This window comes from Schistocerca nitens, chromosome 2 (genome assembly GCF_023898315.1).
Source record: "Schistocerca nitens isolate TAMUIC-IGC-003100 chromosome 2, iqSchNite1.1, whole genome shotgun sequence".
Lineage (NCBI taxonomy): Eukaryota > Metazoa > Arthropoda > Insecta > Orthoptera > Acrididae > Schistocerca > Schistocerca nitens.
The window spans coordinates 567780208-567799096 of record NC_064615.1 but is presented as its reverse complement, the minus strand read 5'-3'; the positions used below and the strand labels follow the sequence as shown (position 1 = coordinate 567799096).

Below are 18889 nucleotides of genomic sequence, written 5' to 3'. Positions count from 1 at the left end.
CATGGTGGTTTGCAGAGTACAGATATAGATGTAAGTATTGAGGACATTTTGTTGTGGAAAGTGCAAATACCATTTTGAGTAGGAACTGTTGTCTGGAAAAGGACCATTTCTGTGCTATAAAAACAAATCTACATCCATACATTATGAGAGCTCTGGTAGAATTCAAATAATTTAGGAGTAATGGAGACCACTGGCCAAATAGCAGAAGCATTTAGTCATTGACAGGCACAGACTAAAGAGAAATAAAACTTGTTAGCTTTTGGAATTAATCCTCTGTCCAGCTAGAGTACAAATACACAAAACATGTGCACGTGCACACATATGCCTGTGCCCCTACATAGTGCTGGGTGGATGCAAATTGCCAAGATTGCATTTCGACAGGTGGACTTGGTAAGGTGGGTGTTCTGTTGGGTGGAATGACTAGAGGGAGAGACTGCAAGGATAGGGATTGGATGTTGCATGGAATGGGCTGCCGATTTGCTGGCTGGGAATGTGGGTGTGAAGGATGGCAGATGCAAGGGCTGGGCATGTAATGCACAGATGCTAGAGCCAGTGGTGAGCAGTGCACGTTGAAGTTGACATGGAGATGTGAATTGGGATTGGATTATATGACAGTGGAAGGGCAAACTGTTGAAGGATGTGCGGACAATGCGTTAATGGAGACAGGTCAGGAGGAAGCAAAGCATGTGTTACAAGGATAACCCCCATATACATTGTTCAGGAAAGCTGGTGGTGAAGGGACAGATCCAGATGGCTCGGGTTGTGAAGCAGCCATTGAAACTGAGTATGTTGTGCCCAGCTGCATGTTGTGTCACTGCATCATCAATTTTGTTTTTGAACACAGTTTGGCAGTGCCAAAAATTGTCATCACCCAATATCATCTTGGACTAGAACAGTTGAACCGCATTCTTTGCCGTGATTTTTGATTATACATCATCAAGCCCTGCAATGAGGGACATCCTACCCAAGATTCTTCTCACACATCATAAAGTGGTATTCCATCACCCACCCAAACTGTATAACATCTCAGTCCATTCCTATGCCAGTCGAATTCTCAAACCCTTGCTACTGGGGTCATACTCCTGTGGAAGACCCAGGTGCGAAACCTGCACAATCTACTCACCCAGCACTCCCTAATCCAACCTGGTCACAGGCTTATCCTGCCCCATCAGAGGCAGGACCATCTGTGAAAGCAGCTGTGTCATACACCAACTCTGCTACAATCTCTGCGCAGCTCTTTGTGTCAGTATGAAATAGCTTTTCACCAGAATGACCACCCAGTTCATTTGCTGAACTAATATTGCAGTGCTGTGCATCCAGCTGGCACTATGTAGAGGCTCAGTGTGTGTGTGTGTGTGTGTGTGTGTGTGTGTGTGTGTGTGTGTGTGTGTGTGTGGGCGCACGCGCACATGCACATGGATTGTATCTAAAGTTAGCAAATTTCCTCTCTCTTTTGTGTGTGCTTCTTTACTCCTAAATTATTTAAATCGACATCCATATACATATTCTGCAAATCACTGTGAAGTGAAGTGCACAGCAAGGGGTACTTATCATGATTTATATTATGGTTTCATTTTGTTCCAATTGTGTATGGATTGCAGGAAGAAAGCCTGCATAAATGCTTCTGTGAAGCTGTAATTAGTCTTATCTTATTATCACACTCCATATAGGATCTGTGGGACACTGAAGAATGAAAATCTTATATGTGTAAGTGAAAAAGTTGGTTAGCTATCACTAATGCCTCATCAGGATGATGGCGACATGTCTGATCGCCCGTTGGACTCTATGGACCAGTTGTACACCCGTGGACTGTTCGAGCAAGAAATACGCCGGGAGAAACTGAAGAATCACATAGACTTTTTGTGTTATCAGTTCACACTATTTCTTCAATTTAATAATAACTGATACATGTAAATGAAAATATGAATATTATTAAAATCTGTTGTTTTTCCCTATACTCTTAAGGGTAACCCATACTCATCAAATTTTCGAAAATTCCGTTCATTGTAAGATTTGAAACATGAAAACAAGATGTGGTTTACATCAGCTTGTGACTTAGAATTACACTCACCTGCAGGAGAACATGGCCTTGAATCTGAGATTGTAATGCTGCACAATATCCATCACTTGTATGTTGGGGCAAAAATCGACATCACTTGCTATTGTTGTTTCCCATGATTCTTTGACCTCACATAACTAATTATACGGTAATTATAGGTGCAGCTTACTTCTCTACAACATCAACTTCCTTATTATGGTGGATGCCTGTATGGGAATGCATCCACAGCAGAATTATTGTCTGCTTTCTCCATTTACAGCAAACATATTCCAGTATCACATCTAAATATAACAGTTTGTTATTGTATTCAGTCTTTGGTATTGAATATATTTAAGAGCTCTGTGGAAGTTGGACATGATTGATATCTTTAAGAAGGACATTGAACATACAAACTTGATTGCGTCTAAAACTGCCGCAGTCTCCACCATAAAAACTGAAGCACTTTTAGGCAATTTGTATGCTCTGATGACTTGGATCTGAGAGCATAGAAAAGCACATCCAGTATACTCGTGTTATGCAAAGCTGAATCCATAAGTATTTATACAGATATAACCAGGCTACTGAGCTTCAATGAGACAATTAAATCTGAAATTTACATTAACACACATCAAGCTTGTCATATTATAATAACAGATGGGAATCTGGAAGCTGAGTGTGTAAAGATCATATTCAAATAAAGGTAAACCTGAATAACATTGCATAGAATGTATAAGACCAAGAGTGAGAAGTGGTACAGACGGCTGGAATTTTTTCTCTTCTTTTGGGAGCACTCTATAATTGGTAAATTAAGTCTATACTTTTATAGGCAGTACTATTCATGGAGGTCTTGCCTTAATTGAAAAATTTATCTAACAGAACCTGATGTCTAATACTTAAAAGCATCTCTCCTGCCTCCACTAAAAGAGCATTTCTGTACTGAAGAGTATCTGATTTGGTGAGATAATCTTAGGCACATTGTGATACAGTATATAACCATAGTCCATTTCAGATTGAATAATATCTCAGTGCATTGTCAGTAGAATACTTTGATGCTCTGCCCATTGCACATGGGTGAGAGGGCAAATTACATTTGGTCTTTCTTTGCATTTGTTAATGATAGATTGTACATGAAATGCCCAGCTGAGTTTGGAATCAAGACTGAGGGCCAGACTTTCTCTTTTATGAAAATGCATATTGTACTAATGTATGTTAATGGTAATTAGCCAGAAATGAAAAAAATGAATTTAAGGAGGCACATGACAAAACAAGAGAGGAAGTAAAGAGATCAGAGCTTGCTTTGCCACATACTGACTGCTGCTTCCCAATATATTTATTCCTCAATGAAATTTGCCACTATTTTTCCCACCACAGTTCATGGAATCAATACTAGAAATAAGAATAACTTTGACAAAGATTTAAAGTTACTCTCTTTGATTCAGAAAGGTGAGAACTATTTCGGACACACATTTTTGATTACATGCCAGCAGCCATAGAAAGTTTAACTAATAATAAAGTTTAGTTTGGGAGGAGTCTAAAGGATTTATTGATGGCAACATCTCCTACTCCCTTGATGCATTTCTTAGCAGAACCAATTGATGTGACCGGGCGAGGTGGTGCAGTGGTAAGACACTGGACTCGCATTCGGGAGGACGACGGTTCAATCCCGCGTCCGGCCATCCTGATTTAGGTTTTCCGTGATTTCCCTAAATCACTCCAGGCAAATGCCGGGATGGTTCCTCTGAAAGGGCACGGCCGACTTCCTTCCCCATCCTTCCCTACTCCGATGAGACCGATGACCACGCTGTCTGGTCTCCTTCCCCAAACCAACCAACCAACCAATTGATGTGTGTATGTTATTGAGAACATCACATAATGTGAATATTGTGTATAATCTGACTTCTGTACAAAATTTCTGAGTAATGCAATTATTGCAAATAAGTGCTGTAAAGCGATTTTTATTTGTTTTATTTGATGATGCATGGCTACAATAGCCTAATAATTATCATATGCACCTATATATATTGAACATCTAATATTTGGTGACAAGTTTTATATCCTTTTAAATGTGAATATGTTAAAGATTTTGTTTTCTTGCCTGATTTCACATTCACAAGAGCAATTTCATTTCGGATTTGTGGAAGGTTCTTATTTTGTAAATATTTACTATGTATTCTTGTTTTTGACATGTTCCATGTCCCAGAGGATCTCCTCAGTGTGGATCTATTGGAATGAAAAATACATCTGATCTTATCTAATCCTTAGGATTCTTCATAAAAATCTGCCTTCCTGATAAAGTGATTGTGTGATTATTCCACCTTAAATTGCTTCAGTTGGCTGTTCTAGACATTATATACTAGTAACAGATTTATGGTTCAGCTAAACATTATCTCGATCATTTTACCTATTTATGTCTCACATGACAGTTGGTTATGTGTGGCTATGTTGACACTTTTCACATTACACAGTGACCATCTGCAATCTTCATGCATTTCACATTTTTGTAAAAATGTTTTCTTCCTGTAGACAGCTCCAGACATTGAGTTATTAAACACTTGTGTCACATAAATTTATGCATTTTATTTAGATCTCACACTCAGATTTACTTGATGAAATCTAGAGCAGGGTTTCCCAAACTGTGTTCCACAGAAAGTGAATAAGTGCCCCGCATAAAACTATTAACAACATGTAATTATTTCAACAATTTTTCTTACTTTTTAAAAATGTCATCTTGATTTGTGTGTTATTAGTTGTAATAAATTTGGAGTAATCACTGAATAAAAATATTTGCTCATTTTTTAATATTTTATTAATTTTATTAATCTTCAAAATAAGCAAGGAGTTTCATCAAAGTAGCAGAATTCTAAAAGTATTCTGTCAGAGGGAATGTTCTGGAACTCCTAGTCTAGAGAATTGTATGAGAGTTGTCCAGAAAATAATGCACCAAATTTATTTCTCAGCCGAAAACAATGCTATAAATGCAAAACAATATATATGTATTATTTGAAGTCTCCTGAGTGAGCATCACTCCATCACTTCCAACAATAGCGTAGCCACAGGACAGTTTGATAATGGCGTCTGTAGTTGATGTACATTACAAGCAACATGCCATTATTGAATTTCTCACTGCAGAGGAAAAAACTGGGTGTAAAATTCATAAATGCTTGTGCAAACTCTGTGGAGCATCTTCTGTTGACAGAAGTACAGTTAGTTGTTGGGCACAGAGGGTGAGGTCATCAGAAGGCAGTTTGGCAGAGCTCCACAATTTGCAGTGGTCAGGGAGACCATAAAAAATAAAAAAAAATAAAAAAATATTGATTTGTTGCAACGTTTAGAAGTTGTGGGAGAGGCCTTCTTAAAGTGGATTGTGACAGGTATGAAACCTGGGTTCACCATTTTGAACCTGAAGCAAAACAAAAGTTGATGGAATGGTGCCATTTCCATTCCCCACAGAAGAAAAAATTCAAAGCAACTGCTTCCACCAATAAAGTCATGATCCCGTGTTCAGGGACTGTGAAGGTGTGATTCTCATTGATATGATGCCAAGACTTGGTACCATTAATTCAGAAGCGTATGTCAACACATTGACAAAACTCAATATGCGCTTCTGGTGACTTTGGTTCCACAGGAACCCAGGAGATGTTTTGCTGCAACTTGATAATGCTTGGCCCAACACAAGTCTGAGGTCTGCTGAATACGTTGCAAAATATGGTTTGACAGTGTTACCCCATCCACCCTACAGCCCTGACCTAGCCTCCATGGACTTCCACTTGTTTGGGCCATTAAAGTATGCCATTTGTGGAAGCCATTTTGAGGATAATGAGGAAGTGATTCATACAGTGAAGCACTGGCTCTGCCACCAGGACAAGGATTGGTACTGACATAGCATAGACACCCTCGTTTCATGCTGGAAGAATGCCATAGAATGGGATGGAGATTATGTGGAAAAACAGTTTGTTGATAAAACACCATTCTTTCATGTGTGTAATTCTCATTATGTTCAATAAAGAATTGTTGAAGAAAAAAAATGTGGTGCATTGCTTTCTAGGCAACCCTTGTAATTCACACTTGAAAGATATTGGTTACAAAACCCTCATTTAGCCAGTTCTTGCATATTGTTCATCAGCCTGGGACTGTTACTAAGTTGGAGTAACAGAAGAGGCAGAAAAGACTCAAAGAACAGGTTTGTTTAATCAGCATTAGAGTTTCATGAAAATGTTCAACAAATTGCTGTGGGAGACAATCCAAGACAGGAGAATCTTAATCACACATTCCTGAGAGTCCACATTCCAAAATGAATCAAAAACCATATTACATGCTAAAACTTATACCTCACATAATGACCGTGACAGTACTATTAGAGAGGTTGGACCCACATAGTAGATTACAATTAAACAAGGAATGGAACTGGAAGGGACACTGTGTACCATCTGGCACATTCTATTCAGTGGCTTGTGGAATACAGATGTAGATGCTGATTGCATTTAATCTTAATGGACACTTAATTCCAGGAAAATAACCAAAATAAATAATATAAAAATAATGTCCATCTATATTTTACATATTTGTTTATAGTTTAGGCCTGTAGTAGTCAGTCTGGTTCTTACCACTCACTAGTTGGTGTTCCAGCTTTCATAGTAGGCAGTGGGGATTTTAAAAACATTTTCATAAGGTTTTCATAAAATTTTGACATAAAGTATTTGGTAAGTAATTATTATTATATTCTTTAACTTGTTATAATTGAGCTTTATAAATTTCATGTAGTTACTTCCTTACTTTATAAATCACCACTGCTGTTCAACTGGTGGCCAGTTACAAAATATTACTACTAACAGAAATACAAAAGTGGGTGAAAGTTGGTTTGAGTGTATTTTGTAATCTAACATAAAAGCTAACTGCAGGCATTGGGTGGGCAATCTCAGAGGCCTACAAATTTACAGTTGCATGTATGACATACATTGTTATCTACTCCTAGTACATGTGGTTAAAACAGTTATGTAGTTGTAGTGTGCCAAGTAATCTCTTTGATTCATTTATTGATTTCTCCATTCACAAATTGTGGTCCATGAATCCAATGTTGAAGAAGAGCCATCAGTGATGTAGAACAGCTCAGATTATTCATCAGTTGGCAGAAACTGCCAAACTCATTGCAAACAATTTCTGTACAGTATATTGATAATGAGTGACAATTATGAGAAAGGTACTTATGCTACTTTTCGAAAATTCACTCTTCTGATTACACTGCTCAGTTATTGCTTTTATCTAAAAACTCTCTCTCTCTCTCTCTCTCTCTGTGTGTGTGTGTGTGTGTGTGTGTGTGTGTGTGTGTGTGTGTGTGTGTGTGTGTGTGTGTGTGTGTGTGTTATACAAGGATGCAGTCTCATGAAGATTATTTTTACTTCTACTATTGCGGTTTTGGATTTTGCACTTCATTCTTAATCCACTGTTATTTGTCCAGTCATGAATAGATCATTTTCAAAATGATATCAGACATGTCATCTTAACTGAAAAAGGAAACAGTTTTTAAAATAAAGTTTAACCATTTCATGCATACAGCAATATTACCTTAATATATTTCTTTGTATCACATCACTGGGTAACACTCTTTTAGCTGGCTCCAGGACTTTATGATACTTCCACCATTCTATCAAGCTGAGTCAGCATCTCACCATAATGAATGAGATGTTGACCTCAAGAAAATGGAAAGAGTTTACAATTTTCTATCACAGATCCTGGACATAATATTTTTCAGTAAGAGTCATTAAACCATGACAGTTGATTGCAGAATGATTGTTATTTGTTTCTAAATAATGAATTTTTAGTGTGTTATCTAAATAATCCTTGACCTTATGATATGAATTATTTGAGAGGTATGCCTCAAGTAATTTCTGAGAGTATTGCAAGTTCTCTCAGCATTTTGCTGTCTGTGTATGAAGGTAAATCTCATTAACTATACTGTAGGCATTTTGATATAGTTTTCACTAATAGTTAGACTAATTCATGAAAAGATTTGGGTGTATAATTTATTACTTCTATGCGAGACAGAGCCACAGATACTTAGTGCTACCCATGTGAAGCTCAGGTGATATGCTAATTTTAAATATTTGAATTTTAGTTGTTTCTTTATTCTCCTTGGGCAGTTTGTCATACAGTTTTATTCCCTTGTAGAAAATATGGATTGGCTCTTATTCCATATGATGAATGCTGCTGTTCATGAGACAGTTGCTGATGGTGTTCTTGATGAACATTACTGATCCCCAGCTGTTTAAACTGATCTTGGATAAATCACATTATTCTTTTAAGTAAATTAGAATATTATGGTCTCACAGAATATTGTCCTAAATGGCTCAGGTCATGTTTATCTCTAATGGGAAAGGAAAGGCATCTATGGGAAATAACCCTGCATTGTCCTAACAGTTGTCATCCAAATAAGAACTTTTTACATGTAGTTTCCCATTAGATACAGTACAAGTACAGAAAGGGCAACAGCCTCAAAGGGTACAGGGCATAGTCAGCAATCGGTATTGTAATTGTAAACTGTCGAAGCTGCATTGGTAAAGTACCAGAACTTCAAGCGCTGATAGAAAGCACCGAAGCTGAAATTATTACAGGTATGGAAAGCTGGCTGAAGCCAGAGATAAATTCTGCCGAAATTTTTACAAAGGCACAGACGGTGTTTAGAAAGAATAGATTGCATGCAACTGGTGGTGGTGTGTTTGTCACTGTCAGTAGTAGTTTATCCTGTAGTGAAACAGAATTGAATAGTTCCTGTGAATTATTATGGGTGGAGGTTATACTCAGCAACAAAGCTAGGTTAATAATTAGCTCCTTTTACCGACCTCCTGACTCAGCAGCATTAGTGGCAGAACAACTGAGAGAAAATCTGGAATACATTTCACATAAATTTCCTCAGCATGTTATAGTCTTAGGTGGAGATTTCAATGTGACATTATACTGAGTGCACTATCCGAAAATTTCCTTGAGCAATTAAACAGAGAACTGACTCGTGGAGATAACATCTTGGACCTACTGATAACAAACAGACTCAAACTTTTCGACTCTGTAAGTGCAGAACAGGAATCAGCGATCATAAGGCCATTGCAGCATCCCTGAATATGGAAGTAAATAGGAATATAAAAAAGGGAGGAAGGTTTAGCAAGGTTTGTTTAGCAAGAGTTATAGGAGGCAGATTTCAGACTACCTAACAGATGAAAATGAAAATTTCTGTTCCGACACTGACAATGTTGAGTGTTCATGGAAAAAGTTCATGGCAATCGTAAAATGTGTTTTAGGCGGGTACGTGCCGAGTAAAACTGTGAGAGATGGGAAAAACCCACCATGGTTCAACAACAAAGTTAGGAAACTACTGCAAAAGCAAAGAGAGCTTCACTGCAAATTTAAATGCACCCAAAACCTCTCAGACAAACAGAAGCTAAACGATGTCAAAGTTAGCGTAAGGAGGGCTAAGTGTGAAGCATTCAGTGAATTCGAAAGTAAAATTCTATCTACTGACTTGGCAGAAAGTCCTAGGAAGTTCTGGTCTTACGTTAAATCAGTAAGCGGATCGAAACAGCATATCCAGGCACTCTGGGATGATAATGGCATTGAAACAGAGGATGACACACGTAAAGTTGAAATACTAAACTCCTTTTTCCAAAGCTGTTTCATGGAGGAAGACCGCACTGCAGTTCCTTCTCTAAATCCTCGCACAAACAAAAAAATGGCTGACATCAAAATAACTGTCCAAGGAATAGAAAAGCAATTGAAATCACTCAACAGAGGAAAGGCCACTGGACCTGACGGGATACCAATTTGATTCTACACAGAGTACATGAAAGAACGTGCCCCCCTTCTAACAGCTGTGTACCGCAAGTCTCTAGAGGAACGGAAGATTCCAAATGATTGAAAAAGAGCACAGGTAGTTCCAGTTTTCAAGAAGGGTCGTCGAGCAGATGCCCAAAACTATAGGCTTATATCTCTCACATCAATATGTTGTAGAATTTTAGAAAATGTTTTTTGCTCTTGTATCATGTCATTTGTGGAAACCCAGAATCTGCTCTGTAGGAATCAACATGGATTCCGGGAACAGTGATCATGTGAGACCCAACTCGCTTTATTTGTTCATGAGACCCAGAAAATATTAGATACAGGCTCCCAGGTAGTTGCCATTTTCCTTGACTTCCGGAAGGCATTCGATACAGTTCCACACTGTCGCCTGATAAACAAAGTAAGAGCCTATGGAATATCAGATCAGCTGTGTGGCTGGATTGAAGAGTTTTTAGCAAACAGAACACAGCATGTTGTTCTCAATGGCGAGACATCTACAGGCGTTAAAGTAACCTCTGACGTACCACAGGGGAGTGTTATGGGACCATTGCTTTTCACAATATATATAAATGACCTAGTAGATAGTGTTGGAAGTTCCATGCGGCTTTTCGCGGATGTTGCTGTAGTATACAGAGAAGTTGCAGCATTAGAAAATTGCAGCAAAATGCAGGAAGATAGGCACTTGGTGCAGGGAGTGGCAACTGACCTTAACATAGACAAATGTAATGTATTGCAAATTCATACAAAGATGGATCCTTTATTGTTTGATTATATGATAGCAGAACAAACACTGGTAGCAGTTACTTCTGTAAAATATCTGGGAGTATGTGTACAGAATGATTTGAAGTGGAATGATCATATAAAATTAATTGTTGGTAGGGAGGGTGCCAGGTTGAAATTCATTGGGAGAGTCCTTAGAAAATGTAGTCCATCAACAAAGGAGGTGGCTTACAAAACACTCGTTCGTCCTATACTTGAGTATTGCTCATCAGCATGGTATCTGTACCAGATCGGTTTGACAGAGGAGATAGAGAAGATCCAAATAAGATCGGTGCATTTCATCACAGGGTTATTTGGTAAGCATGATAGCATTACAGAGATGTTTAGCAAACTCAAGGGGCAGAATCTGCAAGTGAGGTGCTCTGCATCGCTGTGTAGCTTGCTGTCCTGGTTTCGAGAGGGTGTGTTTCTGGATGAGGTATCAAATATATTGCTTCCCCGTACTTATACCTCGCATGGAGATCACAAATATAAAATTAGAGAGATTCGAATGTGCATGGAGGCTTTCCGGCAGTCATTCTTCCTGCAACCCATACACGACTGGAACAGGAAAGGGAGGTAATGACAGTGGCATGTAAAGTGCCCTCCGCCGCACACCAATTGGTGGCTTGTGGAGTATAAATGTAGATGTAGATGTAGATGTAGATTACACCTTAGGGCCCAGACTTTTCTTGTGTATATTAATGTATATTAATGACCTTCTGTCAGTAACATTACTGGATGCTATGTTTGTTTGGTTTGCAGGTGATACTAACAATGCTATAAATAATAAATGAAATAAGTTTTAGGAAGAGGTGTTAATGACATTTCTGTGGACATAAATGGATGGTTTCTAGCCAGTTATTTCTCATGTAAATTCAGAAAGACAGACTATTTGCAATTCAGAACTTGTAATAGGTTCACAATGTTGAATTTTATAGAATATGTAGTTTTGCATGTACTTTGTTCTTGTTTAAGAAACAGTATGTGATGTCACCCTAAATGGTTCAAGTAATACAAAAAGGGATACCACACCATCTTCATTCAGAGAAATTACTATAGGAATCTCCCAAGATTCGATCATTGGTGCACTACTGCACTGTTTGCAGATGATACAAATATTGTTGTGAAGCTCAGCAAACAATCATCAACAGAGAAAGTAGTAAATGATGTTTGTGTGAAAATTACTGAATGGTTTTACTTTAAATTTTGAAAAAACACAGCTCATATAATTTTGTACAGTCAAAAATAACCTACCTCCTATTAACCTAATGCACCAAATAGAAATTATATGCAATGTAGAAAATTCCAAGTTCTTCAGTCTGCATAATTATATGCATTATTCTTTAATGAATTTAACTTTGGTACAGAAAGTGGTGAAATATGCAGTTATAAAACTCTTTGATATCTGACAGATAGTGGAAATGTTTTCAAATGTAGATTAAAGATGTTTCTCCTTACCAGTGCGCAAGCGCGCACGCACACGCGCGTGCATGTGCGTGCGTGTGTGTGTGTGTCTAATAACTGTGTTGTGAATTTAATCTATGGAAACAGTGCTGTCTCAAGGAGAGGGATGTTGGGGGGGGGGGGGGGGGGGGGGAAGGGAGCCTCTTCATATCTGCATAACTACTGCAACCTACATCCAGTTGAATCTGTTTACTGTATTCAAGTGTTGGTTTCCCTCTACAATTTTTGTCAGCTACACTTCATGTCATTACTAAATTAACAATTCCTTGATTCTCCAGAATGTGTCCTACAAACTATCCTTTCTTTTAGTCAGTTGGTGCCATAAGTTTCTTTTTTCCCCAGTTTGATTCAGTACCTTCTCATTTGTTATTCTATCTATCCATCTAATCTTAAGCATTCTTCTGTAGGATTTCATTTCAAAAGTTTCTATTTTTTTCTTGCACGAATTGCTTATTGTCCATGTTTCACTTTCACACAAGGCTACACTCCAGACAAATATATTGAGAAAAGAGTTCCTAACACTTAAATTTGATATTAGATGTTCACAAATTCCTCTTTTTCATAAAAATTTTTCTTGCTATTGCCAGTCTGCATTTTATACCTTAGTGCTTCAGCTATTTATCAGTTATTTTGCTGCCCAAATGATAAAACTCACTTTTAGTGTTTCATTTCCTAATCTAATCCCCTCAGCATCACCTGATTCACCTGATTTACTTTCACTGTGTTCCATTATCCCAGTTTTACTTTTATTTATGTTCACCTTGTACTCTTTTCAAGACACTATCACTCCAGCTAACTGCTCTTCCATCTCTTTAGCTGTCTCTAAGAGACTTACAATACCATCAGCATTCGCAACTGGTGGAGGCTGACCTTGGGGAACCTGGAGGACCTTTGGACTCAGAAAATTTTTTCTTGGCTTGATGAGTAGCCCTGAAATATGATCATGTGTAATGCTAAGTTTGAAATGTAAGCAAGTAGATTTTTTTCGTTTTATGTCACCTATGTTTGATAATATCAACATTACCAATAAAGGTTTTAAAAATTATTCCATTCATCTTAGTATGGTGGTACAGCAACCTTATTATTGCTGCTATTTAAAAAAACAGTCTTAGGTTGCATATGTTCTTTATTAACTCAAGAACAATAAATTTTGCCGAGATAGTGCATCATCAGGTTACATCATGGAGGTGATGACAGGCATGGTAGCACAGAACGAGGCCTTATGCACAAAATGTAAACACGGCCATACATAGAATGATGCTGGAGGCTCAACTGTATTGACATAGTGCATTCAGACTGTCATATGGCAATGGCACCTTTTATGTAACTCTACTTTACTAAATAGCTAAAGAGGACGCAGACCTAGTGCCATCTGCAAATTGTACATTGGTGCCTGTAACAGACATCTCCAAGGTCAAGGTGCAGGTAGAACAACGTAAGACTGCAAGCGTGAGAAGTATGTCAAAACCTGCCCCTGACAAGCCGACCTCACCTTCTGTATCCTTGTCTGTGAGGTGCATACTATGCACATTCATTGTGCAGACAGTATTGCAGACCTTGGCTTTCTGGCCCAATTTCCAACAATGTGAACACTTAACCTTCTGGAGAGAATACTGTTGACATTTATATGTTGCAAAACAATTTGAACAGGAGGATAACTTTCTGGGGGCTCAGAGACCCAATGTGTCCAGGAGGCATGGGACAGTTTCCAGTGTCATTGTGATTTTGGAACAAGAGCTGTTCAAACCTTGTAAGGTTGCTGAGTCATAAAGACCTGCAACAGAGCCTATAGGGCCACTGACTATGTCTTATTGTTCAAATGCCAAAATGAGCAGCAAACAGCCACCCACAGAGGTGTCATTTAATTTTGGTAAGTCACTTCAAAGACCCTCACCTGGCGAATGGACCAAGGTCATACCACACACTGAGTATTCTGCACATGATTGCTGACAGCATTTTGGCACTGAAATATGCAATACTGTGACAATCCCTCCAACTTTGTGATCCACTCATGATAGCTTTGGGCATTTTTTTAGTGCAACTAAAAATTTTGTGGCGTGCTGCTGCTGGACGAATTTGAGAATCAAAATAGTCTTCCAGCTTGTCCTTAAGTTGTGCATATGTCAGTTCACTGGACTCCACCACTGGGTTAAGTGGTTGGAGCAGTCTGTACATTTCTGCTCCTTAACATGCTAGTAAAAAAGCATTTGATGGGTGTCACTTGTTATGCCACAGGCCACAAAATGTTTTTCTGACCACTCATTGTAGTTCATCCATGGTTGCAATTACTTGTCAAAGCTGGGAAACGGTGGCAGCATTGGCCAGATCCACTTGATCATGGCATCAGTCGTGAAGAGATGATTGGAAACTATTTCTGGTGCCATGTTGATGCAGGCTAATATATCCAAAAGCAGTTTCTAGGTCTGTTGCATATTTTGTAATAGTAAAAGTACTTGAGTAGACACATTCTATTGGGAAAAGCCATATTGGAAACTGAAAACATACAATTAGTAGAATTGCATATGTAAATTATACACCCAAAACCCAAGAAACTTGCGAAAGCATCTTTATACAAGGTAACTACACTAGAAATGTATGCAAACTCAAAGGACCAACATCCACATCGCCACTGAATGTGGTAACCAAAGTGGAACCAAGCATGCTAATTAAGAATCACAGGCATTAATGTACAACCACAAATTTTATTGCAACAATGAACATTCAGTGAATATATAATGATAAATACATAATGACTGTTACCTGGGGACAAATGTCCTAGCAAGTCTGAATGATTCACAAAGTAAATTGTTCCTGAACAAATTCCTCAAGGAAATGAGAAAGTCACTGGTCAACCAATTCAAAAAGTATGAATAATTAATACTGATATTCAAAGACCTACAGAACGTAAATCATTGACTGTAACTACTGAATGTTCACTCAAATTCTAAGTCAATTTGAGCTGTATTCTGCCTCTGAATACTGAGTGCAATGAGCCAGTAGTTGTAAGAGAACAATGGCTTCTGTGTTGTTGGCTCAGCTCCTCGTAGTGGTGCTTCTGTGATGCTCATCTGGGACCTGAGCTTTAGTCAGCACTGGCCCCTCTGGTGCTGGGGGGTTCACTTATGCACATGCCAGGCAAATAATTGCTCACTCTTTGTACCAGCAGAGACATGATCAGAGTAACCCTTGACTGTAGTGCCATCTATAGCAAAAAAGACACTGCAGAAGACAATTCTGACACAGTGAGTTTCTGTGGATCCATCCTTAAGCTAGCTCGCAAACATGCTGGTATTTGTATGTTGGTTGAAGTGTTCATTTACATCAATGTACACTGGTCCACGTTGTGATGCTGCTGATAGATGGGTAGCCTGGCAACCTGTCGGTCTTGGGTGCATTGCTGGGTAGTTGCTGTCACATGACATAGTGTTAACAAAGATATTCTTTTTTAAGTTCATGACAGTTTTCAGTCCTTGTTTTTTCCCGAACAAATGAATTCATTCTGATGAATTACATGTTGAATGCAAACAACTTTATTGCTGGATCTGAAGTGACTCTTGTGAGATGTTACATTAATTCAGTGTCAGAAACTCCAAGACTGAATATAATTCTTTCATTAATAGTTGATGAATGACACAGCCAGCCGTATTCACCAACTGTCATTCTATGGTTGTGTAGTTCACAAGATCCAACATGAATAAAATAACTTTCATTAATATTTGCAGAGTTATCCTTAATGGTGTGAATACTATCCATCTCAGTAATAAACCCATGAAATTTTATTTTTATTGCTGAGTATGGATTTATGAACAACTAGTTGAAAAGTTTAGCAATCATTTTGTTACAAATGTAATATAGTTTATAAATTATCTTTGTTGCAGCAGCAGTTACAACAGAACATTTAATGTTTGATGAATTTATAATGTTGATTCATTGATTGGTAGAGCCCAGGAAACAGAGTAAGTTAAAAGATTCCCTCTCTCTCTCTCTCTCTCTCTCTCTCTCTCTCTCTCTCTCTCTCTCTGTGTGTGTGCGTGTGTGTGTGTGTGTGTGTGTGTGTGTGTGTGTGTGTGTGTGTGTGAGAGAGAGAGAGAGAGAGAGAGAGAGAGAGAGAGAGAGAGAGAGCATGTACACGAGTTGTATACTTTTTAACAAGTTGCTTGTAGTATCCATCTGCAGTTGGATTTGTAGCATCCCAACAATGTTTTAACTGATTGAACTTTTTAACTGTAGACTTCTTATTTTCAATTTAAAGAGAGTAAATAGTCATTTTTCCCCTTTTTTCTAGTCATCTACATGGTAACAACATCCAGAGCTTAGAGGCAATGGGCTTTTATGGTCTCTCTTCACTGAAAGCACTGTAAGTTTTTATTTCATTACTGCTATAATATACTACTGCACATTTAATGAGTCAGAAATCACATTTTTCTGATGGAGAAAATAACATGGCAGGATGATTTTAATTTCAGTGGCTATAATAATCATCAAGATTTCTTCCAATAAAGAGTAGCTATCCTGGTTGTATTTGTACTGGACGAGACCTTGTGTTTCAGTAGAGAAAAATTTTGTCACATCTGCTACCTAAATGCTTTACAAGAATGTTGAAACTATTAGCTCAACACTGAAGAAGTCTCAAACATTCAATAACAATAATGTGCTTACAGGAAATAAGAGCAAGTTAGTACATTTTTGTTAGTTAACTTATGTTCAAAAATATTACAAAATGATAAACTGATGCTGAATGAGGTAACTTACAGCAGATATATTTTGACACATTATGAAATCTCTTTCTGTAGAGGTACCACTCCTTTTAGGAATACACCTATTATTTGTTAGGAAGGTTAGACTTCAACTGTCATATTGCTATATAGTCCAATAACAGATATGTGTAACTGTTATATTGCTATATAGTCCAGTAACAGATATGTGTACAATGAAAACCCTGAACAACAGAAATATTCATTCTCATAAAGAGAGGACAGGAGGAGGATGTGTGTACATTTAATTAAGAGATGAATGAATTTAATGCACTGCCATGTGTAACATTACTGCTGGCAATGTTAGTAAATATGACTATTTCAAACTGCTAAATAGTAACATTCACTTTGAAATCTCATTGAGTGGTCTCTCCAAAAAAGAATGATAAAAAAGTTTCCTCCATCAGGTACCAAACATGATGTGCTTTTACCAAAAATTTTGACTGAAACTAATAAGAATGAAAATGTTAGCAAAGCTCTTGGGTCATGTAAACTCAATGGTAGAATTTAATTCAACTTTTAGATCTTCATACCTTCTTTGTTGCTGATGTCCTGTTGTTCATGCTATGTCGCTGTAAGAAAGTGTAGCCATCTTGCCGTGCTGTAGAAACTGTCAATGAAAGTTAAGAAGTTACAGTGATTTCTTTTGTTATTGTATAGGTGGTGCAATTGGTGTTAAAAACTGACTACACCTTGACTCTCTGAAAGCTGGCTACAATCTGTATAATGACAGTGCTGCTGCACTTCTATTTGTAGTTTTAGTAACAATCCATAGTATTGTTTAAGATGCAAATTTCCAAACCTGTAATCCAAAATTAACACACAGAGATAAACTGTGGACAGTATAATTTAAGTATATCCCGATGAGTATATATAGGTAGTTTGTGAAATAAATAATTTAGAAGTGTGAAACAAGATAATAATGGAAATTAACAAGGTAAATTTCATTTGATTAATTGATAAGTAAAATATAATTTGTTTTATTTTCATAATATAAATTGGAGTTAAAATCAAATATTTTTTTCATTTGATAGTAGCCACATAGTTCAAAATGAATACTAGGGCCAAAAATCGGTATATGTTTACATTTGTTATGAAGAACTGCATAATTTCTCTTTAATTATAAACAATGTTGCAAGTATTTTGCATTGATGACCTATTATACTGCAAACTTTGATGAAATAATGCATATAATGCGAATAGAATAGGAGGCAAATATAAATTCTAGTGCACATTGATAGTCATTAAAGAAGTTAGCTAATTAGTGGCTTCAGTGTTAACAGAAAATATTCCTACCAGTTTCAGTCTGGATATTAAGTATACTTGAATTCAATGTAGTCTTGAGGTTTCTATTTGGCTTCTAACCAAAACTTCCTTATTAACTTAACTGCTGTATAAGTCAGATAGTAATTAATATCAAATTGCAATAGTCAAATATTTTACAGTATTTTATATGTGTATATGAGGCTTAAATGGCTCTCCAGAGAGTGTTCTGTAACCCATATTTTGTTTGTAAACTGTTTTTGTATGAAATTAAGGCTACTAAGATAAAATACAGTTCCATATATCCAACAGAAGCATGAAGTAGGTATATCTAACATACAGTATTCAGTTTTTCATTTTTGTACAGAATTTGTGTATCACTGTAACTTTCTTCTCATCAAATATTCTACTTTTGATGAATGCATTTCCGTGTAAACTATTACATAGCTATTTAAATTTGATGAATTCATTATGGTATCAAAGTGTGCAGGCAGGTTGTAAATATAAGAAAAAGGAAATAAGTTACTGGTTCAAAGTGTAAGTTACTCATGAAATGGAGAAAAGAGTAGTGACCGAAACATTGGTTGACTGGGCTAAGAGAATCTGTGAACCATAGTACTTGGAGGACAAACTCAGTCATTTAAGAACTTCTTTCAGAATAAATGACTACTCTGATGAAAAGGTAAATAGAGCACTACACTTTAAAATATCTTAGCTTCTAGTTCAAAAAGAACCAACATTGGTAAAGTTTTCCTCTGATTCATAAAAACACTTATGGATCGCA

At 37.3% G+C, this 18889-nt stretch overlaps 1 protein-coding gene across 1 annotated transcript in view; it reads left to right on the top strand.

Annotated features, from left to right (window-relative positions):
• Nucleotides 1–18889, top strand: part of LOC126235161 (G-protein coupled receptor GRL101-like) — a 364334-nt gene that overhangs the window by 248343 nt on the left and 97102 nt on the right. Inside the window, exon 16 of the mRNA XM_049943894.1 lies at nt 16374–16445. Within this exon, the coding sequence (XP_049799851.1) occupies nt 16374–16445 (72 nt within the window). The remainder of the gene's footprint in view (nt 1–16373; nt 16446–18889) is intronic.